General features: G+C 40.2%; 1 protein-coding gene across 6 annotated transcripts in view; it reads left to right on the top strand.

The window, feature by feature from the left end:
• Positions 1 to 26,598, top strand: part of ELAVL4 (ELAV like RNA binding protein 4) — an 82,309-nt gene that overhangs the window by 43,964 nt on the left and 11,747 nt on the right. For all 6 annotated transcript variants that reach the window (XM_042808256.1, XM_032997240.2, XM_032997239.2 and 3 more), the window contains exon 3: positions 17,739 to 17,842. In XM_042808256.1, the coding sequence (XP_042664190.1) occupies positions 17,739 to 17,842 (104 nt within the window). The remainder of the gene's footprint in view (positions 1 to 17,738; positions 17,843 to 26,598) is intronic.

Below are 26,598 nucleotides of genomic sequence, written 5' to 3' on the forward strand. Positions count from 1 at the left end.
CTTCAGCACCTGGAATCAGTAACTGTTTTGAAAGCAGTGGTTGGAGATGATCTGTGTCCTTGGGAGCAGAAGCCATTAATTGCACACTGGTGGTGACCCTACGAGGCAAGAGGGGAGGAAGCCAGGTATGATCATGTTCCCCAAGGCTATGGCTCTCCAGGAGGGAATCTGGGTCTTGAATCTGATGGCAACTGTGCAGTATTAGGGAAACACTACTTAAGCTTTACTTAGTAAACAGACGTCTTCTAGTTTTGGCCCAGTGCTTGTAGCAAGCAACAGCTAACCTTTATGTATTTTAATGGGACATTTTGATGTCTGATAGAGGAGATGAGTGAGAGGTCACGGTGTCCATCTTGGGATCGAAGAGGGACTCTGAAAATTTCTCATAATGGAAAGACAGAAAGCAAAAACAGGATTAATGGTGAAATTTAATTATAGGAAAGAGGCCTTTTGGTAATGCAGTTCATGACAGTAGGTAACTGTTGCCCAGTTAAGTCTGCATTTGAAAGACTCAGGGTGGAAATTGTTGAGATACTGGTAAAATTGTGCCACCTTGTCATGAGAAGAAAATAATTATTTTATTCAAGGGAAATAGTTCAAAGCTATTTATGTTTAGAAGCTGCAGATAGAACATGTATTCAGTGAAAACTTCACATACAAAGACTACCAGTATTTTCTATCTTTTCTCTAGGAAATATCAAAGTGTTTCCTATTGGAAGAAAAAAGTATGACACACAGGCAGATAAATATAGCTTACTGTGGAACCCAGCATTAAGTTACCTGATCCTAAATGACCGAAAGTCTAATCTGAGCATAAACTACTTTTACATTTGTCCAATTCACTGATTGTGCTTTGAAAGTGCCTTCCATTTTGAAATATTACTGGTTCCAGCTGTGTTCCCCACTTAAAATACATTAAACAGATAGGATTATAGAATGTAGGGATTATGTTAGATAAGATTTATAAACTCTTTAGAAAGTACGTAAACACTCATGCCTCATGGCATAAGCCTACCTAATAACAGGGTTTAGGAGAAAAATACCTTGTAGAGGTAGTTTATTCCCCTGTTGACTTGGAAGGGTTTTTTAGTAATTCTCTATAAAGCAGTGGTAACTAGTCACTGATCTTTTGATCGTCTGTTTAGTATAGATCTTGTTAGACTAGACTGAGTGTTAGCAGCAGTTGCTTTGCTCCAGTACTAGAGGAGAATTAACACAATACTTAAGAACAGGAAAAAAACCAAACTTATGTATTGTGGAATTTACTGTTTACAAAGTGAATATAATTCTGGCATTTGGTTTGATTGCATTTAAAGGCCATATTTAGTAGTGCCCCTCAAATTGGCTGTTTAGGGAATCTCAGTAAGAAGTAGTGCAGCTTTCTGCATTTGACTTCATTGAAAGCACAAGACGTAGTATTTGCTGAAATAGGATAAACACTTCTGCAGCAGAGTACTCGGCTAGAGTTCTTTTGTCTGAAAAATAATACCAGGTTAAGTGAATTACCTTAGGTCTTTCAGGAAGTGACTTTTAGATTGGCCTCACTGTGTTTTAGTAGGTACAGGAGACCTGTATGAGATTGATTTATTCGTATTCAATGCATGGTCAAAATCCAACAAGGAAAGAGTAGTATAACTGGAGCTGAAAGTCAAGTGACCAGAAGTCTAAAATAATGTGTGTTAAAGCTGGAAAAAGAAAATTCTTTCTCTGAATTAGATGGAATACAGGGCATGCTTCAATTTTTGGTTATAATCTTTGCTGCTTCCAGTTGCATGCAGAGAATAAAATATTAGAAGACATCAAAGACCTGTTTCAGAGTTTGTTAAACCTTAAAATCTATAACTATTCTTTAAAAGACTAAATACCTAATTCTGAATGTTAAAAGACCTTTAAGTTGATCTTAATTTGGTAGCCTAGTTACTTTATAGTATCTTATTTTCTGAAATGTATTCCATTCTTGAGCAGAAAAAACTAATTTCAGTGTTGCATATCCTATTATAAAGGCTGTAGATTCAAGACAGTCCCCAAATATTATCTAAATGAACATATGCATTAAGTATCTGAACAAAATTCATTAGCACTGTAAGGGGGGGGGAACACAGAAATATAGTAGTGAGTGTCCTAGTGCAGAATTTCTAAAACATTTGATATGGCTTGATGTCTGTTCTAAATGCTGGGGAAAATGGACAAATTTTCATTCGTCATTTTCTTTATTGCTTCTCTGCTGTCATCTTGTGCATACTCGGCACTGGCGAACAAAAGAATTTTCATTTCTTGATTATTGGAAAAAAGCAATTGAAATGAGTGTGGGGCAAATAGAAAGCAAGTAGGCATGACCCTTGTGCTGCAAAAGAGCTTTCTAATTAACATCAGCAGTTTCAATCCCGAGCTTGTCCTGAAGTGTATTAAATGCCTGTAATGCATATTTAGTTAACTCTTCAGTCTTAACTGCTTGGTTTGAGTAAGTACTGTCACTTTCCCATCAAGTCTAGTAAGGAAGGATTAGCAGTATGGTTTTCCTCAACAGCACAAGTACACGTACACATCCGGAATTGTGACTTTAACATATAAAGTTATTTGAAGCTTTACAGTATGTCTGCAGACCTTCTAGTCTGAGACTCTTTCCATCCCTCGTACCATCTGGATGGAACATAACTGTCTACCAGGGAGCAACCAGGTGAAACGGCTCTGGACTGTCATCAAATGGAGGGTTCCACCACCCTTAACCTCCAGTGTCATCTGTCCTTTTTCCCTTATTCTGCCCTTCTCTCTATAAGCACGAACCCTGTGCTTCAGCACTCATTCACAGCTGCTTCTGTCCCTAACACTTTTTATTTTCTTTTAGCCCAAAAAGGACAAGGAGAAAGGAGAGAAAAGGAATTAGAGTTCCAAGAAAGCTCTGGGAGATTGGCAGCAGTGTCCACTAACAATGCACTAACTTCCAGTTGAGGCAGGGTCTTTTGGGGCAGTAGTGGACAGCACACCAAGAGATACCTCACGGGGCTCCCAGGCTCACTTCCCCAGCATTTATCTGTTCCCTGCTACTCAAGACCTGCCCTTCAGCCCTAAAAATAGGCAGTACGGCTGTGTTGAGACTGTCACCTCTGCCTGTCTTCCTGGTGCTTTTGCTAGAGAACTTGTCCAAGAACAAAAGTGACTTACATAAAACCAGTCTAAATGGTTTTGAAAGTGACCTACTCCCTGTTCTCCCTTTTCACAAGACTGCTTTTTACTAATGCTACTTTAGGAGTTTCTCTTGGCTTTAAGATGGTGTTCAGTAAACTTGTGACCAGGATTATTTGACCTTTCTGCAGTAGCTGTGTCTCAGACTGCGGGCCAGGATGTTCTTGCCCCTTCTCTGTTATAGAGCTGACCTATCATCACTTGACTTCCTAGCATGCAGGTGCTTTTCTCTACAGCCAGAAGAGCTCTGCAAGATACTTATCTCGACCTCTGGGAATGGTCAACCTGAGACCTTCAGATCAGTATTGGGATCTTCTGCCCATGGGAGTGCATGTCCTCAGCATACCTTTTTCCTCTGTTTTCTGCTAGCTCAGTTTATGTGCAGTTGCTATACTGGTGTAACAAAGTACCTCTTCAGGCTCAATCCACTTGGGACCCCATCCTTCAGATGGTCTTTGCTTTTGGGGTTATTCTGACTTGAGCAAGGACCCATTTATGTGATCAAGACAACTTGTTTTCTATTTGTCAAGTGAGACACATCTTTAGAGGGCAAAGTTCCTTTTGGGCTATCTACTGCACAGAGGTCTTGCCAGACCTTAAATCCTTTCCTTCTCTTTTGCTTCGAGAAAACTTCAGAGGTTCAATGCCAATGCTTTAAAACTTAAGGTATTTTCTTAGTTTGATTTATGGTTAAGAGGTGTTCATTTCTAGTTATGTTATGTACAAGAATATGTGGAGAGGGGGATTTACCATCATTCGCTACACCTACACACCCTTAATGCTATTTACCATTTATTTCCTCCTGCTTAGAGAATAGTTTCTCTTGCTGCCCAAATTAGGAGTCCAACAAGTTTTGTATGCAGCTCACTGGCAACTCTGTGCTTATTGCCAGCACTGACAACCTTCTCAGTAATCTGTTGGCTATTGGAAGTTGTTCTCATGCTCAGCCTTTCCCAATAGACAAGCGTACATATTTGGATTTCATCAGCATCCTACTTTCTCTGCCTGGAGTGGTCACTGATAGCGTACTGCAGCCTTTGACTTTTTAAAGTATTTGTGGTATAGCCTGAGTGTTGTTCAGTCCTCCTGCATCTGTGCATGCCCTTTTAGACAGGTTTTGTGTAGGTGCTGTTTCCCATTTCTGTGATGCCACAATCTTGTGCTCCCTCTTGTCCCTGTGAGATTTTGATTCTAAAAAGAATAGATTAAGAGGGGAAGAAAGCATAATGTTGCTGAAGTCCGAGTCCATTTCTTTGACTTGGCTCACTGGCTCTGCTTTGTCTGACTCATTGCTGGGGTTTGGACATGCTATTCTCCATTCTTGAGTGGGATCCATCACTGACTTTGCAGGTACTTCTAGTTGTCCCTGCTAGAAATTTCAGTGCAAGTTACTAACTTGCAGGTGTTGCTGGAGACAGGATATTAGACTGGGCAGACCTCTGCTCTGACCCAATACTGCTGTTCTTAAGGACTTTCCGAGCATCTGTTTAAGCAGTGGAATATATCAGCTCGAGGCGGGGGGGGGGGGGGGGGGGGGAAGTTTTCATTATTTTTATTCACAAGAGCGCAGACTTTTTTTTTTGTTAGATGGTTTTTAAGGGGTGTTGCAAAAGCAGATGGACAAAAAGCTGTGTCATACTCACCTGCAAGCAAATGGCAGCATCGCCAGTATGATTAATTGTTACTGTACTAGAGGCTGCTGTTTCTGCAGTAGGTTTAATGTGCCTGCTGCCCTATATGGATAATTGTCTGTGCTCACATGCATTTTAAAGCACCTTAGATTAACTATCCACAGGCTTCCTCTTGCTACCGCATTCTAGCACTCACAAATTGAGGCAGCCTTCCTCAGGGTGCTGTTGGTTTTGACCTTCCCCATTGGAAGGATGGTAGGTAGGACATGGGGAGATAGGACGTGTAACAGGGAAGAAGTATTCTCTAGCAGTTCCTTTTTTAGACTCCTCTGTTTTCCTACATGCTTTATCTGTGTCATTTCTATTTACCAGTGCGCATCTCTCCCATTTCTCTAATTTTTCTTTAAATATTTTCCTGCTCACTTAAACCAAAAAATAACCCAACTCCAAACATGAACAACTTGGGAGCTTGACTGGTAGCATTTTTTTTTTTCCCCTTATGCTTTCACTTACACTGGAATAGCTGCTTTGTTACCTTGATTTTGCTTATTGGTAGGATTGTGGTACATGTTTGTTCCAGCTTAGGTATGTTTAGGTATTCTGCCAAACTGGAAACAAAAGGAAAAATATGTATTTTCCCTCTCCTCTGTTTGACCTACGTGTTTAATATTGTGAAAAGCCTTTTTACAAGAGTAGTGTGTCAAAAATTGCACTGATTTTGATGGTGGTCAGCCAGCAAGAACAGCTTGTAGTAATGATATCCACACGTGGTACATCCAGTGCTGTACATGTTGATAGTGTCGTAGCGGAAGGTGTTGGCTGACACAGGTGAAATCTGTCAACTTTTTAAGAGGAAAATACTAGCTTTTAAGTCTGGAGAATATTCATCAAAGAGCATATTCATGCTGATACTCTTTTCAACAAAACTACCAAGATATTTAAGTGATAGAACTAAGTATGTACACACAGCAGTAATTTTCTCCTTTAAGCAGTTTTCATTTGTACTATTATCTGTAAGCACCTAAAAGGAATCTTACAAACATTTGAAATAAAAATTCCTGCTCTGGCTCTAAAGTTCTCGAAAGTTCTGTCTTAAAGCCAAAGCAAATTTATTAAGCAAGCTCTCTGCAGTCTTAAGTATTGATGGATAGCAAAATTTTTATAGGTAGCACATTTTGGAATATGATAAAGTAGCTTTACTTTTCTCAGCATCTTTCCAGATGCTGTGTAAAGTAATCTACGTAAATCTAACTATTACAGATTAACCTTCTTAGCTGTCAGGTTGCAGCTTTTATTTATGTTTTCGCTGATCAGATTAAAAATGCTGCAGACACAGGTTGTGTTGTTAATATTAAATTTTCTATTCCGGTCTGTAATAAATTACTTTCCTCTGTGCATTGGAAAAACTGGTTAGTAGAGCTCAAAGAGTTTAATTAGTAGGCTGTTTGAGACAGAATAGGTATTCTGAGTCACTGTTCAGAATTACTGTGGAATTTGTTAGTGTTGTGGTGGCTTTTTTGTTTTTGTTGTTTGATAGAGGCTGAGGTACAAAACCTTAAATGTTGCTGAATTAAGTCATTTAATGACAAAATTAACAGGGCTTTTTGAATTTGCAGTCAACCAGGTTTCAGATATTGCTGCCGCAGTATATTACATCCTATTTAATATTCTTGTTTTGCAAAACACTCTTGTTTTTCTCCAGTTTTATGTCTCTACCATTTTCTTTAGACTAGAAGTGTTACTGACACTTTCCATATAAAGTGCTTCCAGGTTTGAGGATGCATTGGACTTTTAGTCGTGTCTTGCCTTTCCTGATTCCTCTGCTTAGAGTTCTTTTCAACAAGAGAGCATGTTCTTGGCCTTTTAACAAAAATTTCTCCTATAAACCAAGTTGCATGTTACTTCATTAAGCCACGACTGACTTCTTGCTCTACCTGTGTGGTACTCTGACCCATCACAGAAGTGGGAACCTTGGTCAATGCGTAAGGCTCTATTGTGGTTTTGTGCTTCTGCCTGCCTTCTGCCCATCATTCCACCACTTGCTACCATAGTCTTCTAGAATAGTGGATTTTCTCCTAAGCTTTGACTCTTGATGCCTGGCATCACATGGGTTTTTGTGCAAAAGTTTGGTACATTTGCACCAAATTGTACACATGGGACAGTATGGGATCACTGTGATATGAACTGTCCCTTTGGTTGAAGCCTGGGCAGTGAAAAATCACTCCCTTTCTTTTGGTTTGCTTTCAGTTGCTCCTCTACTGTTCACTTTAATTTTTTTAGTTGGCTTCCACTTCCATCTAAATTTAAGAAATACTGATGTTTATGATGGGATGCAGGAAGGGAAGGTAAGTCCGCTTGTAATGATGTACCTCTTCCGTGACCTACCAGTTCACTCTCTGGTTTCAGATCATGTAATTTTTTTACCCTCTTAATTTCATCTTCTCTTATGAATATACAATTATTAAGTAGCACACTTATAATATTTCATCTCCGGTCAGTCTTTACACATCTGAAGGATCTACCAGCTTTTGCATCTCCTTTTAGTCACAATTTAACCAAAGGTTAGTATATTTTAATGTTTTATTGCTGGACACTTCTAATCTTACATCTTAAGTCACTCTCAAGCCTTAAGTCATTCTTGATTTGAAAACCTGGTGGCTGCTGAAATTTACCTTTAGTTTGTTGCTTGCTTTATCTGCAGTACATACATTTATTTTTTTTTTTTTGTTATGGTGGAGTGCAGCCTTCTTTATGTACCACTGGTCCGGTGATGCTGTATACACTCACCATGATGTGACATGGCCTATTTGGGATGTAAAAGGCTTCCTACCTTTCACATGCTGTACCTGTTACGTAATGCAATGATGTCTTTAATTCCTGTTGCAGACCTCTTTTCACACTGCTTCTTACCATTTTTTTATGTGCTGGTGTCTTTCATTTTTTTTCTGGGTCTATTTGTTTTCACTTTTTCTTACTGAATATTGTTTTAACTTAGCCTGTTTGTTTCTAATGTTTGCTTTCTTGTGTTTAATTTGTCTCTTCTTCAGCATTGAATTTACTATTTGGGATAGACAAGTCATGGCTGTTTCTTGTCCATTCATGCCTGTCCCCAGAACACTGGATTTTTATAGTACAGTCCCTGTTCTGTTCTGGGACCAAGCGGGGAGGAGTGCACCCATGCTCTTCTCAGAACAGCTGCTGATTCAGAGGCTGTGTGCTCCTTGAAAGACAGGGGAGGGGAAGATGAAAAGAAGGAAAATCAAGAGATGTCAACTGGGGGAAGGAGAGGGGGAAATACAAATATTTATTAAGAAAATAACTCAGTTATCTTACGTATCTCGGGAGCAGTAGCTTCTGAAAATGCACTTGATCAGTTGCTTGCAGTAGTATGGACCCACCTAGGCTTAAAATACAGTTTTACATTTAAAGAAACTTAATAAAAGTAGGGAAATGAGAAAAAGGAAGAGAATATGTTCTGCAGCATGAAATGTGTGTGTTTGCAAGGTATGTACAACTCACACTGGTCCAATAAGGTTAGTGTCCTAGGGTGGGGGAAGATGCAGTTTTAGATTCGTGTTCTAGTGACTGTGTTACGCTGTCCAAATTCACCCCGAAAATCTCAATGCCTTTTGGTTTCTTCTTCAAAATAAGTGCTTTCCTCAGTAGTGTTTGTGAAGAAAGGTGCTTTATAGAAATAAAATGCTTCCATGCTACAGTAATGGGAACCACAGAAGACTCCAGCCAAGTCAGCAGCATCTGTCTCAAACTGCCACTTAAGCTTTGCATGCAGATTAGTACATGTCCTCAAGTACAGTAATTACACAGCTGACTTTGATAAAACTCTGTGTAGTGTGCAAGTAAGAGCAAAGTCTTGTTTCAGGTGATATGCAGAACATCTGAAATGCTGGAAGCCTTTAAGAGATTGTAAGGCACTGTTTGCAAGAGTAGATGTGTTTTATATTGCTGGTGTGGTCAAGTTTAAAATGGAATAATTGCATGTTTTTGAAAGTCCTCTTGAAATCTGTGAAAGTAGGATTTTCAGAAGGATCTAGTGGTGCTGGGCAGCAGTGAGCTCCATCTTGTTCTGTTTTCTGCATGGATGTATGGGGCTATTCCAGAATGAGAATTGCTACTGTGTCTAATTTTGAGGAATAGCAGCCACTGTCAATTTGTAATTAATTTACATGAGAACTGCTGCTGCTTCAGCATCTCTGAAAATCGAGACATTAAATTTACACCATCTTACACTGAGGGATTTGTCAAAACTGCAGGGGAGGACAAAACTTATGTCATCTCCTCTGGCACTGCTTGCTGAAGTCCAGCTTTTGACTCGATAAGGTGCTGGCAGAATGACATTGCTTTCTGTTGTGGGGAGCTTGCAGTTGGTTTTGGGGGTCTTGCTTTGCTTTTGAGGTCACAGTGTTCAGGTGCTGGTGGTTGTTCTTTGATCAGAGATGTGGAGGTCCAGGGGTCACAGTTACCTCACTAGCACTGATCATCTGATCACTTTAGCTATGTTTATAGGATTTGTTTCACATTTAGGGCAACACTTTTTAATTCCTCTTATTTTTCTAGGCTTGTTGTCATGGTATCTGGCACTTCCCATTCAGATATTAAAATTGAGTGAGTGGTGTCTGTATGTCTGGTTCATTTTCCCTCTCTTATCCTCTCCCCAAGGGAGAGTTTTACGTGGGATGTAGCACACCATTTGCAAGGGCTTCCTTTGGGTTTTTTTAATCACGTAGCAGTGTCTCTGTTGGAGAAGGCCTGGTGTAAAGAAGCCCCTTCCACTTGGACTGGAGTTTTAAATCGGTGTGCATAGAGCTCCCATGGGAGCTCATTGTGCAACCCATGGCTCTCCCCCATGCCCCTCAAAGGCCTGTCTCCTGCACAAATGAGCTTTTATCTGAGTCTCTCTGGCATTTCTGGGATTAAGGCAGTGACAGGAATTTTCTTCCTCTAGATTTTTTATGGCGAGGGCCCAGCCTTTACTGTTTGGGTATGGGGGCTCTGATGCCTTAGAGGAAGAGTCTGCTTGAGGAATTTTGTACCATCTGAGCGGGTTTGTCTCAGCATGTATGCTATGGTGCTCAGGTGTTCTTGCCATCAGCCCTTGGAACACAGGGATTTTTCCTGAGGGTTGGGTTTAGATTTGCTTATTTACTTCGTGGGAAACTATCAATGTCGTTTTTAGGAAGGGATCTGTTCTAAGGGTATTCCAGTGCAAGTCTAGAATCTGGCTTTCCTCTCCAGTAGGATTTTAAGAAAAAGGATCTACTGACACTCACATTTTGCTGATGGCTATTTATAACCAAGGGGGATAAATCATGCTCCTTAATTGTATGTGCATTGTAGCATCAAAGCATACCTGGGGCTATAGATTGGTTTGCATTTAAATACAGCTGACTTGCTAATCTAGAAGGGGGATCTTCTCAGAAAAAAAAAAGGGCACCAAAATACAGTAATTTGATGGAAGGTTCCCAAACAGAACTTGTACCCAGTCACCTTCCTGCAAAAGACAAAACCCAAGATATTTACCACTCATCCTTCTCTTGTTTCTGTTTTGAGACGTGGTTTTCCCTAAACTCTTGTGCAAATGATAGTTACCTTGGAATAGAAGGATACTTTCTTGCTATTCATGGACAAGATGTATTAAATCCTAACCTGTACAAATATAAGGAGTCTGCTGTTTAAATAAACTATAGACTAAATGGATGCCATGATAGTGCTGTATGAAGCAAAGAACAAGTTACCTTCATAGTTGGATGACAGTGACAGCCTTAGCTTAATTGGTCATAGGGACACTGTGCAGAAGCTCTTTCCCTCCTGGTTTGCTTCTCCTGTGTCTGCAGGGTACATACATCACTGGGGTGACAGCGGCTGCTTCCCCTTGATAAAGGGACAGAGTATGAACGAGGCTGATGTTACTGGTATAAAAAAGGAACTGGCATGGAGTAGGGTTTGAAATAGTCTCATGATCAGATACTGATTTTCTTGATCTGAATTTTCACTCCACTTACCTCCTCTTTTTAGGTAAACAGCTCTACTTCTTGGTAACTGTCATAGAAACCAAAAAGAAAAAAAAAAAAAGCCAGGCAATTCACTTGAACCTCTCTGTACATTTTGAATGTATTTTCCTCAAGGGTATTTATATAACCTCTTCTGAAAACCCCTACTTCATACAGCTTTTCATACAAGTTGCAGTCATTCTTTGTCTGTCCAGGAAAGTGTTTTAAACACTTACGAAATGGTTTGGAGGCTCACGGGGTTGTGTTCTGAAATGGGACTATCAGCTGGAGCAGGGCTTACCTTGAATGTCAGTGCGTCTCTTCCATTGCTGTTATTTAGAAGATGGAAAGCATGATGAGTCTCTTTCCTATCTCTTTCTTGCTGCTTTCCTTGCCAGCCATCTGTAGGCGGTGGTTATTAAGAACATCCCCAGTTCGAGCAGTTGGGGAAGGTTGAAGAGCATGTACAGGTCTGGAAGAGTCACAGGTGGACAGTAAGTTGAGCTCAGCTGCTTTGATAGAGAGAAGCTCATGTTGGCACCAGTTTCTTCCCTAAATTTTCAGCAAGGTTGGAACAGGCAAAAATTGGAGTTGGGAGGATTGGAGAATTTATGGCGAGCACTATTTTATCTTCTGGTCCCAAGCTCAGAGTGACTGAAGGCTGTTACTGTCTGACGGCTTCTGCCTGGCTAATACAAGATGAGCTGTCAGATGTGGCCTACTTCTGAAGGAAGGGACTGTGTCAGAGAAAAGCATCAGTGCTTGGTGGCATTCGTGTTACGGCTGTTAGGCGGGCAGCTTTAATTTTTACATTTGGGCAGAGGACAACAAAATCACATATTAAAGCAGCTTGCATTGTTGCTGTTTCATTCTGTGCTTGTTTTCATGAGTGAGCATTTATAGTAGTGACCATAGTCCTTTAATGTGACTCTGCATTCTAGAATAACTTATTTTCAAGAAAAAAGGATATTTTTAAAACTGTAGCTTACCTAGTCACAGGTGAGCATTGAAAAGTTGTACTTTTCTGTTAGTTGCTTTCAGAATAGTTTCCAGCAATAGGAAGGCTTCAGACTTGTCTGAGAAAGTAGTTTACTTCTACTTTCCTTACAGGAATGATTGCAGTAGGAGTTGTATGGAGAACAACCAGCAGGAATATTTTATTTGTGGAGTTTGAGTAGAAGAGATTATTAAGCACTTGACACATCTCACCAAAACCTTCACTGGGTTAATTCCTGCTTGAGCTAGAGTATAGCTTTCTGAAAAATCTGAACTTTGAGAATTTCCAGTGGTAGAAGAGCTGACAAAATGGTTGGTAGTTAAAATAATCTATTACCTTCAATGTCAAAACAGAGGAAATGCCTTCCCCAGGAGAACAGCATTTGCATTGTTTCTAGTCTGGTTTCTCTTGTTTCAGCTGCTAAGAAAATGGGACTTGGGATACATAACTCCATGCTCTATCTGCTGGACAGACATTATTAAAAAAAAAAATCAATCTGTACTTCAGATGAGTACTAATGTAGTATTGGTAAGGTTCAAGTTAACTTTTTTTTGATGAGGTAGACAGACTGACACCCATCTTTTGATTGGAGAGGTTTTTCAGTGCTATCACGAAGGCACCGGTATCTGTCTTGAAGCACGTACACCAGGACTGGGCATGGCACTTCAGCAGTGAAGCATGCAGCCAGATCAGAAGCAGTGTTTTTTCTTTCCTTTAAGTGTGTGGCGTTTATGCCAGGAAGAATCACGTTAACCCTTTTGGAAGCACTGCAAGCTTGAGATGTGGTTCATTATCTATCACCCTGTACTGGAGTCCTTCGTTTCCCATTTGGAAAGTATGCCACAGTTAACTTGGTTTGTTGGGATGTAATCTTGGATTTGTGTTATGTAAATGGACATATTTGTTGTTTACTGAAGAGCTTAAAACTGCTTTACACCTTTGCTCTATCCTTGCTGTTCTTATTATCTCATCCCATCTTTCTGCGGTTAATCTTCAGGAGCAAGGAGTTCGTTTTTCCACTCATTCATGGAAATAAACAGTTTAGGACCAAGACGTTTCCTGAGAGAGATCTGTAGGAAAACATCTTTCTGGTAATTTCCTGTTCACAGTTCCCAGTTAAGAGATCTGTTGGCTGATTATTTTTTTTTAATCCATTTAATGTATGCCATGTTAATTTTGTTTTAGTCAATTAATAAGCAGCACCAAATTAAGTGCTTTATAGAAGACCAAGTATATCAATGCTATTAAATCGACATTTTTTTAAATTTTTAAGTCTAACTTGTAATCTCATCAAGAAGGATGTCAGTTTAGTTTGACAGAATCTATTTTCCATAGACATAATTTGCTTGACATTGATTTTATTATCCCTCTCTAATTCTTTATTATTAGAGTCCAGTATTGAATATTTTGTAATTCTGTCTTCCTCAGCATTAGACTGATGGACCTGTAATTACCTGGGTCATCTAGTCCTCCCTCTTTGAATTTCAGTACAAAATTGTCTTTTCTCCAGGCTTCTGGAATTTGTTCAGTGCTGTAGGAATTACTGAAAATTGCAAGAGAGCCATTTGCACCTTTCTTGGAATCTATGCTGTGCAAGTAATCCAGATCTCATTTAAACATGTATAATTTTAGGAGCTCCTGTTTAACATGCACCTGGGTTGCTAGTTAGTACTTCATACAGCTTCTTCAGGTGTACATAACATCTGTGTTCTCCGTACTGTTACTATTACTATCTGCTTATGAGTCAGCATTAATGTTAAGGAATCTTTTTTCCGTAATCTAAAAAAAAAAGGTACTCTGACCTTTACTAGCCAGAAATATTTTCCAGTCTTTTCGGTTCCTGTGATTTTTCTTTCCTAACTTACACTGGTTTCTATCTGTGTTCCCTTTATCGCAATTTAAATACAGAATTGGCCTAAGCAGACTGGCTGACAAAGGAAGTAAATGTGGGTACAGGTCTCTAAGGGGTACTGCCTTTTTCATAGTTGCAGGTTTTTGGGTGTATGGATAAATGTTTATAAACAGGGTATATATTTTGGTGGTGTTTCCATATTCTCTGTCACAGTTTGTTTTTGTCTTGGTGATTTTTCAGCTCTCTGAAATGGAGCCTTCTAAAATATGAAATATGTACGTTACCAGCTTGGGCTTGGCTTTGCATCTTTTGGTGGTGGTTTTTTTTTTTTTTTGACTGTCAAGTCCTTTATTTTTAACTGCTATTACTCACTCAGACCTATTCTTTACCAGATCACAGGAGGTCCACTAGACGTTTCCTGCAAGCTAGATAAAACATTCAGAAAGAGCAATGCGAATAGTGATATATCAAGGTGTTGGTTTAGGATCATCTAGAAATATTTCTTGCCTGCCCTACTGAATCGCAGCATGTGATGAACTATTGGATTCCAAATCACAGAAAATATTTACTATTTACGGTGCTGTTCCTGGGAAGTGTAGCATGGGAATGAACTTCAGTGTCTGTGTGGGATCCCGCTGAGAGGTCCAGCTGCTTGCTTCATGTTGCCAGATTGCGTCCAAAGAAATGTTACCCTTTTAGAGTACATGCAATAGGAGTACCTGATGGAAAAAAGTTAATACTGCTTTAGTATTCTGGAACAAATCCATATCTTCTCTCTACCGATAACAATTTTTAGTTCTTTCTTATCTAGAGTCTGCCATAAGGTGTATTGCTCTTGAGAGTAATTTGAAAATAATATTTTCAGCTGGGTGTGTAATTTTTTTTGGTTTCTTAGCTGTAAATGTTTAGCACACTAAAACTTTATGATGTCTGCCAGCAGTCATAAAGCTTTTCACAAATTATTTTTTTTTCTGGATTTATTTTTTTCAGGTTTTTTGAGATACTGGGGAAGGGATGTCTGTCTTCATTAAATGATGGTGTTTAGGGGAATTGCTTGAAAATACAAAATAAACCAAACAAAATATACCCCTGAAGTGGCACGCTCTTAACAGAAAGATTTTTCTCTTCAGCTTCACTGGTACAAAGTGAAACGTATGGCAGAAAGCAGCAACAGAAATTTGCTGATTGAAGCTACTGCACCAAGATTTCAGTGGGCTGTAGAGGGTGTGAGGTTTGAGGTTTTTTAAGATAAAATGGGGGGGTTTTGAATTAACGGAAATTCAGTGCTCAGAATGCTGAGTAGACCCACCCTTTTTTGCGATAATATAATACAGCCAATTTAGCTATTATTGTATTTGGTATGAAATCATAACCAATAACTTCTGAATAACAGGCCTTATTCTATTACAAGTTTTATGTATTTGATGATGTTCAGGAGTTTATACTAACAGCGCAAAATCATGTTTCTGTGTAACTTATTCTAAGCAAAAATGTATGACAAGGTAATTGTTTCCTTTAAGTCAGGTTCTACAGGCTTGCGTGCAGACAGCTTTGTTCATGCTTACTCCTTACCCTTCACCTTGAAGAGAATATTTGTTTCCCGTTGGTAGTGAGAATCGGGGATGATGGTAGCTGAATAATTTGAGTAATGTTAGTGGAGGACTCCAAGGAAAGGAGTGAATGGTCTATGAAACTTCCATATAATTTTTCTTCTTGTATTGCCATCATTTCCCTTCCATACAGCTTGTGTGGTCTCGGTTTGTTATCCATGGTCTCAGAAGTGAGAATGTTCCTATGAGAGATCATTAAAAATCATTGTATATATTGTAGAAATTGGTCAGTCCCTGTGCCTTCACAATAACAGTGGCTGAACATGGAAGTCCGTGTTTAGACAGACTGACATCAATGCCAGGGCTTTGCATCAGCTGCTACTGTTACCTGTGTACCTCTGAAGGTCAATAGATGTTAATGGAAAAAGTAGGGACATGAACTCCTCTTATCCAAGCCCTGATCCTTGTGTCTCCCTTCCTCTGTAAAAAGAGGTTCATTTCCTACAGAATGGCTTCCTCCTGCCTAGGGCTGTTTAGGATTTAATATATTAAGGATTTGATGTGTTCAGAGGCATGGGTACTGGGGATGTATAAAATAAGCAGAAAAGAAGAAGAAGGCATGGCATAGACAGTATTTTTACAGTATTTCTTCTCCAGGCTTCATGCTCACTCAGACTTCAGCTGGTTCTTGGTTAATGTCATGTAACTTGGGTAAGAATATTTTTGTTGAGATGAATTCAGCTCTCCAGGAAGACTGGATATGTTTTTATACTTTTTATTTTCTTAAGTTAGATTGATTGGATGGAATTGCTCCGTGGTCATATTGCAGGTTAAAACAGCCATTTCTTACCATTAAGCCTGCATGTGGGCATTTTAGGCATGAACTGTGGTGTTTCCATGGATTTTTAAGGTCTTCCATTGCATAGTTAGCAGCTTTTAGTGCTTTGATCTGATTTCGTAAGACAGAAGTGCTCCCTGTATTTGTGTTACAGCAAATGCTGTATTTTTGGTGGCGTCTGACTTTGAGAAACACACAGATGCTTTTTTGTAGTCCAGGAGACAAAGAAACAAAGCTTTGTGCTTGGGATGCAGGATCTGTGCCTCCAGGGTACATCAAGGCACTTGGTGTGCAGCTGCTTCCCCAGCCTCTGCTTTCTCCTGATGAGCAGGAGCTGGGTTGCTGTTTGCTGCCCCCGTGGATAGAAATCTCCTTCCCCAAGTGCTGCCCTTCTCCTTGGGAGAGATTTTTACTGTTGGTTGTTTTGAGGGTTTTTTTGCATTTCTTGCTGCCTATGAGCAGGAGTGCTTAGATCCCCTGCACATCAGTGCCCAAAGGGAGGTTGTCTTTCGGCTTGCTGTCCTCCAGATACACTGGAGGGTGTAGGAGAAGGAGCATGGTTGAAATACAGAACCACATGCCTGCCTGCTTGGGCTCACTTAATCTTGAAATTTTATTATCTATGTATGTGCCTAAAAAAAAACATAAGAATCGCTGTGTTTTCCAAATGTGCAAAATAACTTCAGTAGGAGGCTTGGAGGGAGGGATCTGGAAGTAGCTGTCTGTCACGTTGCATTAATAGAATTGATGCTGCGAAGCTGCTCCTTGGCAATCGGGAAAAGGTACCTCTGTGGTCTGGGTTTTCCCAGCCCATTGCAGACCCACGGCTGTCCCTGCGCCGTGTGTGTGAGGATCTGTAGTGCTAACAGCATGGCCCCTCCAGCTCCGTGCTACTTATCCCAGTTATTAACCTGGTCTCCTCTTTTTACTGCAAGCACAAACACAGATCTTGCTAGTAAAACAGAAGCTGTTGAAATTATTTTGGCTGCTGAAGTGGGCTCCTGCCATCCCATGCGCAGCAGCAGTTGTACTGTTTTGGTTTTGCTGTCATCTCTAATACACAGAGGAAGGCTTTAAATGTGGTCTTATTCTACTGCAATTTGATCTGTCCTTTCTCCTATTTACTGGCTGCTCACAGCGCAATAAAATGAGATAGAAAGGTTGTTGTCTGTTTGTCAACTGCTTCAAGATTGGTGTTAAAACCCTGTTACCTAATTTCTGCATTTTAAACACTTACGAACTTGTTTATAAACAGTAGCAAAATGGTGGTGGGGGGGAATGTTTATAAAATTTAAGAGGTGGCCTCATTACTGCTCTGGCAGGTCAGCCAGTTACATTTATTAGGAGCTCGGCACAAAACTATTACACAGTTCTGCTGCTTTCAAGCCTTGTATGTGCTTTTTAGTAAACTCTTGGGGAAGGCAAGGTGAGGGGGTTGCTGCTTTTTTGTTTTTAAAGTGAGATCTTCAAAGCAGCAATTTCAGAATTTTATGTTGGCTTTCACTGTATTAAGGAGATAATGAAATGGTGGAGAACGGCATAGAGACCATAGGGTAAAGCAGGAATGAAATGAACAGTTGTAAGAAAATTGTGTTTCCACTTTTAGAAGTTGTTCCTGTGCTTTAAAAAAAAAAAAAAAAATACTGAGTCCTTTTTTCTTTTTTCTTGTGTTTTGACAGGGCAGAGTTTAGGGTATGGATTTGTTAACTATATTGATCCAAAGGATGCAGAGAAAGCCATTAACACTTTAAATGGACTCAGACTCCAGACCAAAACCATAAAGGTAAGACAATACAAAACACCTTTTGCTCAGTTCGGGAAGTGGAGAAATGGTTACTGACAATTTCATCACTATTTTAATCTCCTTTGTAAGGGGCACTCGGCTAACGAGCTCCTTCTTGGAACAGTGGGAGGACGTGCAGAGATGCAATTTCAGAGATGAGAAATTTTCTGCTATTGTTAAAGGGGGGAAAGTAACAGGAGGCTCCTTAAAGCCATTGCAGTGAGGCTTAAATGTAGAATAAAACAGCTGTAGTGATACAGTTATCCATAAACAGAGGTGAAGTATGTGATGGTGTATTGATAAATTACACTGTTTTTTGCGTTTTAATAAGAAATACCTTGACATGGAGCTCTTTAGTGAATACTCATGACATTTATCAGGTGTTAAAAGTAAGTTTCAAGTTAAAATAAGTCATTCTCCAACAGGGAGGAAAAAAAAAAAAAAAACACACAAACAAACTCCATTTTGTTTCTCAATTTTCACATCCTTAGCTTGATTTATTCTTTTAAAAGCTGAAGCGATTAGAGATCCCACTGAACTCTCCTGTCATTGTTGTAATGGACCATTAGTTATTCAATGACCTTCTTTAGTGGTCTCACAAGAAAAGCAAGTTTCTACAGTCACGTTTTTTTTGTTGCATGGCTGATAAAGCTTTTTTGGAATGGCTTATGGAAGATTTCCCCATCCTGAATTCTGACAAATAATACAGTTTAAAGCATATGAATCGTAAAATTGAAGGGGAACAAACAGCAGATCTGATTCAAATTATCTGAAACTGCTTTGATCATATTTGAACACTGGCTTTTGATTTGTACTATTTCCGTAATTTTTCTTCTGTACTTAATTTGTATTTCAAAGCAAAGAATGTGAAATACAAAAATATAATTTTCACTTTGGAAAATACTGGTACAAATAATGCTAGTGATTTCATATCTTGCAAAAAAGATACAGTATGGTCAACACTTTAGTTGTATTTACCCTTTCTCACCTAAAGGTTTTGGGTTGAGAAAAGTGGTATTCCTGAAGCAAAAATATTTGTTGGATTCCTGTGCATATCTCAGTTTTTCAAGCAAGTTTTTTCCTGGCCTGATTAGTGAAGAGCAGAAGTCCTCACCTGCGGGTTGTACAAGTGATGGAGTTTGCTGCATGGATTACAGAGAGAAGACTGCTTCCAAACTTCCCTTAGACCAGCAAGGTTATATCCCATCGATACGTATGTGGGACATATATCAGAATGCTCACAGCACGGTTTTGTAAAGTGAAATAGAAAAACTTATGGGAATATGTAAGGCAAAGCAGCAGAATCTACCGTCTTATCTACTGCTGCAGGTGGAGATACATGCTCGGACTCAGCAGTTCCACTTACATTGAAAAGTCGAGCAGTTAAGTTGCCCTCCAAATGGCTTTTAAAGGCACATTATCAGGAAAAAAAATAATGTTTTGAAAGTACTAACCTTACTTTGAAATACTCTATTAAAAACTCAGTGGAACTAGAAAAACCTAGATCAGTTTTTAATGCAGCACTTTTATATTTTGGACATTATTTAGCATTAGCAAAGGTGCTACGTTTCTTGTCCTAAGTACCTATGTTGCTGTCCCTCTTGGTTTTTGTGAGCTGGAGCAGTGCTACTGTATTGATAATATGCCAAGGTTTTACAGGAAACATAAGCCACGAAAAGGCCTCCGCAAACTCCAACCTACCCTAATTATTTTAAATTTCTCAATGCAAGATTAATTCCTTATGCCTTCATTTTATCACGTATAGTAAGATTCTTGTTATCCAGGAATTTCCCGTGCTAAAACATTCTTGAGGAATGTGGAGTTTTCTTGTATTTTTAAAATCTATATCAAATTGAAAAAAATTGAAGTAATTTATTAGGTTTTGGTTTTCCATGGTTGTTAATAGCTAGTATACATTTATAGACTATATGACATTTTGTTGGGCTCTTGAAAGCTGGTAAAATTTAATAATAAGCCAATAGATTGAGCTAACACACGTGCACAGGAGCTGCATTATTCAGTGACTGGGAAGATGTGTAGGCTTTTTTTAAATAAAACTGCTTTCAAGTAAGTGTTTATGCAGTTGCTTAAAACCAACCCAAGGGAGTCTTCTATTCAAAGCCAAACTTTGGACATCTAATTGGCAGTTTCCAACCCGATTTTTAATTGCAGAATCGCATGCAATTACCTTACCTTACCCCCTTGGGGTTTTTTTGTATTTTTATTTATGTTTTGCTCTTAGAAATCTTAATAAATTAGGTCTGGTTCCCTGCTACTGTGTGATGGGGATGGAGATTTCCCAGTGCTTTACACCGAGTGGTGAATTGCAGGTTTTCTACCATTCCCAGCACCGACTGTGTTGCTGGAGATGTCCCTAGTTTACAAAGGGTTGCAAAGTGATGAGAAGTTGTACTTTGGCGCTGCTGAATTCCATCCTAGCTTGCCAGTTGCCCCGCATGCCCCTTTCCACATCTCACTGATTCATTGTAAGGTTGAAGTATTTTAATTCATGGAATTACTATATTTAATTATCAGTCAATTACATTTAGTCTAGCTAGATGCCCTTTACAGTTATTAAAAATGCACTTTTGGTGCATTAAAAAAGCTTGTCTTGAATATATAGAAGGGAATTTGGTGGCATATAGTTTTGTAGGCTAAAAAATACTTAATTAAACACTAGAATAACATTGAGCTGGAACAGTACTGAGCATTACTTCGTTCTGTTTTCTTTATGAGCGTGGCTGTTTTTTATACCCCAGAATGAATCAGTAATGTCCTGTTGATGGATAGGCTGAACCTTGGCCTCTGCCCATGTATGCTGGGTAGCTGCAGCCTTGCAGGTAGCATTTCTCTAGCTACCCTTTAGTTTGGAAGATGTTCTGATGGAAAGTTGAAATGAATAATCTGTGAAAGCCCTTTTACAGGGGCAAATTACTTCTGCTTGCCAAGGTCACCTTGGTCCTGCTGACTGTCCCATCTCCTTGCTCACAGTCATGGGCTCTGTCCCTTGCACCTGGACTGAATGAGCTGGCTCTGGGGGATCATGTTTGCACTCATTTTTTGACCCCACAAGGCTTAATTCCTGTTTAAAAAAAAAAAAAATAAATATATATATATAAATTCTCTGCGTGTGTCCCCAAATCCTGTCCTTTTCACTTCAGTAACATTTTCGTGGCAGCTTAATGTTCTCTCTCTCCTGATGCCTTGCAAAACAGCCATGCAGTCACAGGAGGAACTGATTTTATAGCAGGATCAGCAAAACAGCTAGGCACAGTCTGCTCTCAGATGTACCGACTAAAATAACTGAAGAAATGTTCTTTTTATTATTTCATTGTTACAATAAATAATCCCTTTTCACTGTAGCAGCTAAAATATTTATGTGCATTTTATTTAAGTCAATGGTGCCCTTTCAAGTCAAAGTCAAGAGGTGACTATTTACAGAATATCTGTTTGGGGAAAGCATTGAAGGAAGTGTTATGTGTTTGGTGGTAATAGGTTATACATATTATGTTCCTCCTCAGCTCATCATAGTGCATATTTTATTTACGCCATTTCGTAGCAGCATCATCTTGTGAGGGAGAAAGGTTTCACTTTATTTTTACAGTTAAAGCTTGACATAATTCTACAAAACAGCTTAGAATGAGGGAAGTTACAGTGCATGTTGAAATAAATATATATTCCAGAAATCTAATCTATTTTTAGAAATTAAATTTGCCCATCCATAAAAGCATATGAAAGGTCACTGCTGCTGTTGAAGATTGCCTGGCAATTCAGTTGCATCAAATATTTGAAGGAAAATAAGATGTGTGATGCATAGGGTACAGATTGCTTAAACTGTGCTGCCTTGCCCTGAAAAAAGGACAACGTCTGAAAGGATGCAAAGGAAGTGTTTTATAATTTACATGAGGATTCAGGTGACCTGGCTTCATGTTGGGGGATGCTGGAACAAGGGTGGAACAGAGTTTTGAAAGGAAGTTTGAAATCTAAAAAGAGGCAGTGACCCCCTGAAGTGTGGTCTTGTGTCCCACTCCTTCCTTTTCTCTGTCGCCTGAGAAATAGGCTGTTTTTTTCCCTCACAGGAGCAGGTAGCATGCTGTGACCCTGCTGGAGCGAGGGGAGAATTTTCCAGTGAGGAGAAGGAATCTGGGTTCTCTGAGCCTTTGATGCCTTCCTGTTTTTAAATCCACCGAGTCTATCAGATGATAAAATACCAAACAACAGGGTAATTTCTCTGCGATCAGAGGCTTTCTCTAGTTATTTTAATTTTCAGTTAAATAACATGGAATATAGCTATGGCTATTTTAACACTTCCTATTGTTAGTTCAAAATACTTATTTCTGCTTTACTTTCCTGTTCTGATTGATAGGACTGGATGGTCCTAGTTTAAAATACAGTGAATAGAGATGTGGGAGAAAGTACTCCTGTGTTTTCTGGAAATGAAGTAGTAACATTACTGCTCAGAGATCTTGCTGTTTATCTTGGTTCCTCTGATGTTTTTTAAAGTGCCAGATACTGCCACAAAATTATGGTTCTAAATTTGTCCATGTTAATTCTTGTAATTGTCCACAAAACTGCAGACCATCATGTCACTGTAGAGTAACCAAGTAACAGCAACCTCACTTCTCCATCCTACAAAGTCATTTGTCAAAAAGGCTGCCTTCCAGTTGTGCCCAGCGGCGAAGGCGGTGCGGGAAGCACAAGGCAGGGAGGAAGAGCAGCTGCATCTTCTGCACCCCATCCCAAACTGCTTGGGGAAGGTGTGGGGGCGAGTTAAACCCAGCAACTTCAGTTGCATCCAGAAAGTGCTGGCTTGCTGATAGTTACGGTAGCAGAGCTCTGGTGTCGGGTGCCCTTGGTGCAATGCTCTGGTGAAAAACCTGTGGTTTTCACCCATATTCTCACGTAGTTGCCTCAGGGGCTACTGCCACTGAGCTGGCCTGCCACCACCTGCAGCTGCTTCTCTCTGAAGAAATGGGATGTTGTGCAAGGCTGGGTGGTGAGGGGAAGGTGTACAGAGGGATCCAGGGGTACTCTGATTTATGGGGGAGCTGGGGAAAACGAAATACAGGGGGGAAGGCATAGAGAGGGCTTAGCTGTTCTGTGAGGGAGAGGAGATACTGTTACAGGCTTAGTTGTTCTGTGAGGTCTGGGCGGGTGGAAGATAGTGAGAGGAGCCGAGCATATTGGACTGTGGCAAAGAGGGATTTGCATTTAAGTTTCCCACATGTGCAGTTGCATTGGGCCCCCCTGGGTACAGGAATGCAATGTGTGCCATGCTCCGTGTGCTCTCCTGGCTCATCAGCTGCCTTCAGACAAGCCCCAGCAAAGTGTTGTAGGGGGTAGAAGTGTAAAAGAGCATGCACTCTGTTCCTGTTCTGAAAATTTAGATTGCAAGCATTTGCAAGCTTCAGATTTGGGATGTAGTTGTTCTATCCTTCCTTTTAAAGTTAAGGGAAGGGCTTGTTCTGTTTTGTGGTAGCTCAGTCATCAGGGGGGTCATCTGCTGTGACTGTTATACCCCAGGACAAAGCCTTCGACAAGAAACTGTAAAGATGCCCCAGACCTGGAAAGCCTCAACTAAGTTGGCTTCATTTTTGCTCTTTAGGAGCCTCTGTCTATGTAACCTTTTGGACTTTGTAGTGCTTGTTAACAAATCGTTCTCTACCCTTTGCACCCGCAGTGATGCTGTGGCTCGAAGGACTCTTCAGTGCTGTGTTTGAAGGTTCAGATTTGGCACTGCTGCTTTCAGCAGGCACCGGAGAGTCTTTACCTGTTAGTTTTGTGCATCTTCTCTTCATGGAGATTTCTCTAACTGCTTCAGTTTTGCCAATGAGTCTTTTTCATTCCACAGAGCCAGAGCAATTATTTCTCTTAGCCCTGCTCTTGATACAGCCAGAGTGCTTCTAGGTTATTATCTATGGATGTCTTCCTTGAAATGATGGGATAGACCATTGTATCTTACCTGCAATCATAATTAATCCCAGTAAAATGGTATTAAATTGCTCAACAGCAAAGTGCATTGTCACTCCCCTCTATCCCCCAGCCAAGGGCTTGGAGAAGAGAAAGGACAAAGCAGTGCAAGCAGCAGATGTGAAAATATTCCAGACTCTGGTCTTCAGCCTCCAGACTAGGCGGCTTTTGTGTGTGCTTGTTCTGACAAAGTACGTATCTTTCACAGGAGGGTTTCTCAGATCTGTTTTTGCACAAAATTAGGGCATGGATGAGGGCCTGGAAGTGGCTGTGGGGAATTGTCTCTTCTGGACATAGCCCTTCCTCTGGTGTTAAGCAGAATTTATTTCTACTTCTATATGTGTGTGAAACAAGTGAGATTAACTTATTTATACGTGTGAAGCTCTTTGAGCCGGTTGTGTTAAAGCACTCCAGTGCGTACCAGTGGAATAAGAGGCAGCAAGTGAAGGAAGGCTTGTCCCCATTTTGCGTGTTTGGACCTCAGGCGGGAGAAAAAAAAAGTGACTCACCCCAAAAGTCATGCAAGAAATCCTACATCTCAAAGCATGTCATGCCAAGAGACAAAGCGAAGTCTTTCAGAATTAAGGTCACAAAGAACTTTACTGTTTTTGAATGTTACCCAAACTTTCTTGAAAGCTGCTCAGGGAGTCCCTTGACACTGGCTGCAGCTTATCTGCTTGTGGCTGGAGACATGTCCCGGGCACTGCAGGTACCATCGGTGGGTGGCTTGGTGGCCTGTGGATGCCCCTGCTGCTGTGCAGCACTCTCTGAGTAAAGGCCCCTGACAGGTCTCGTATTCCACAGGTGAGTAACACTAGATGCAGAGCAAGACATACATCTCCTTGGGGAAGTTTTGTTTTTGAAAGACATGACCTGCTAGGTTGCTTGTCAGCAAATGTTTTGACTGGGCAGGGTGGCAGTGTTGGCAGAGCACATGGTTTCAGGGGAGGACAATGCTGTTCTTCTGTGAAGCAGATGGGAGTTGAATTTTGGGAGGAAGCTTCTAGAAATGGAGTTAATGTTTGAGAAGTCTGGGATTAGTATATGAGCTGAAGGCATGTTTTACAAGGAGCAGCAATGGTTAAGTGTCAGTGCTTAAATGGTTGCTGTTACATGTCCAGCACCCGCCTCTAAGACAAATGGGATGCGTTCATGCCTCTGGGTGCCTTTGCTGTGGGCTCTGACTTGGAAAGACCAGACTGCTTCGATTTACGTTCTTGAAACGTCTTGAGGTTAGAAATTTTTCAAAAAGTTTTCTACATGGGGACATGGGTAAGAAATCAACAGGGAAGATAATTAACTTGGAGATGTTTTCTGTGCTCCTGAACAAAATGTGCATTACCGTAGACGATATGAAATGCTGGACCTTATGACTTTGCAGTAATGTTTGGAGACAGTGGTGCAGACTCTTGAGATGCCTGTTTATAGTGAAGAGAAGCCCTTACACAGGCTAATGTTCAATGTCAGATGAGAAAAATCCTAGCAAATGTTTTTCACAGTTAGTATGCATATATTTATAGAAACTAACATTGAAGGTCAGCAAGCCATGAAATGAGTTGTACAATATTTTATTATCTTCCTTGCAAATTTGACTGAAGAACTCCTAAATGATCTTATGCAGTGAAATAACACCCGTTGTTTGACCTCCAACTGTCATACAAGTGGACAAACACTTTAATGCGAGAAATGCCAGGGTCTAACAGTAGTTTGGTGTTCTCCGTCTTGTTTATTTGATTTTTATTTTGTGGTGGCTAGGATTTCCATATTTTTTAACACCCTATTTTGTTATAGGGTGCTAACACTGCTGTGAGCAAAAAAAAAAAAAAAAAAAAAATATCATTCTTAGGTGTGAATATAAAGAATTAATGCAGCATTCTCACCCAGTGCTTTGCAGTTTTCAGTGATAAAATGGGAGCTGGTTTTGGTTCCCATTTTAACTTTCACAGTGCGAGGAGCTTCTGGTCTGGTGTAGGGTCAGGGTGGGGAGATTTCTGCCTTTGATAGCTAATACACAGGAAGACGTCCCGTCCTCAGTACTAACTGAATAATAGCTTGAAAGCAGGATGGCATAGTCCAGCCGATCGATTTGTCATTGGCTGACCTGAGAGAGATGATGAAAGAGATTCAAAAGCAGATAAATAATTGACACTGCTAGCCTTGAGTCCATTCAGCTTGCAACCTTTTCTCCTTGATATTAAAGACAGCTGAGTTGCTTTTGGCAGCTTCTTTCTTTGGCCCGGGCTCCCCTGCAACCTGAATGTTTGATTGCAGGAGGAAATAAAAATTAGACCTGAGTGGCGATAGGTGTTTACGTGTGCTGTGAGTAGATGGATTTGTGAGTTTGTGCAGTCTCCTTCCACTGTGTGTCTGCATGACCCTCAAGAGCAGAGCATTTTCTGTATGTAGAAGTGTGTGTGTGTATATATATAAAATGTCAGGCACTCGGTGCTCTGGGAAGTAGTGTTTTTTGCATATTCCAATACTTTTCATCTTCCCTGTAATGTGGCATTTGGTTAATGAATGTGCCAGAGTGAGAAAACCCAAAGGAAACCCCTGGCTGTTTTCCCAGGAACTTTATTAATTTTGCAGCTCTCAGTTTTGAGGAATAGGTAAGGTCCCTACCCCCACTCCAGAGAGGCTCTTAAGTGTTTTTTAAACTGTTATTCTTAAAGTAGGTTAAACTGTAGGTGTCTGAACCCTTACAGTACTGTCTCAAGGTAAGGCATTTGCAGAGTGCAGAACATCTGCTTTTCCAAATGCCCCAGCACGGGGTATAAATGAGAAGC

This window comes from Tyto alba, unplaced genomic scaffold, assembly GCF_018691265.1.
Source record: "Tyto alba isolate M040663 unplaced genomic scaffold, T.alba_DEE_v4.0 Super-Scaffold_1000006, whole genome shotgun sequence".
NCBI lineage: Eukaryota > Metazoa > Chordata > Aves > Strigiformes > Tytonidae > Tyto > Tyto alba.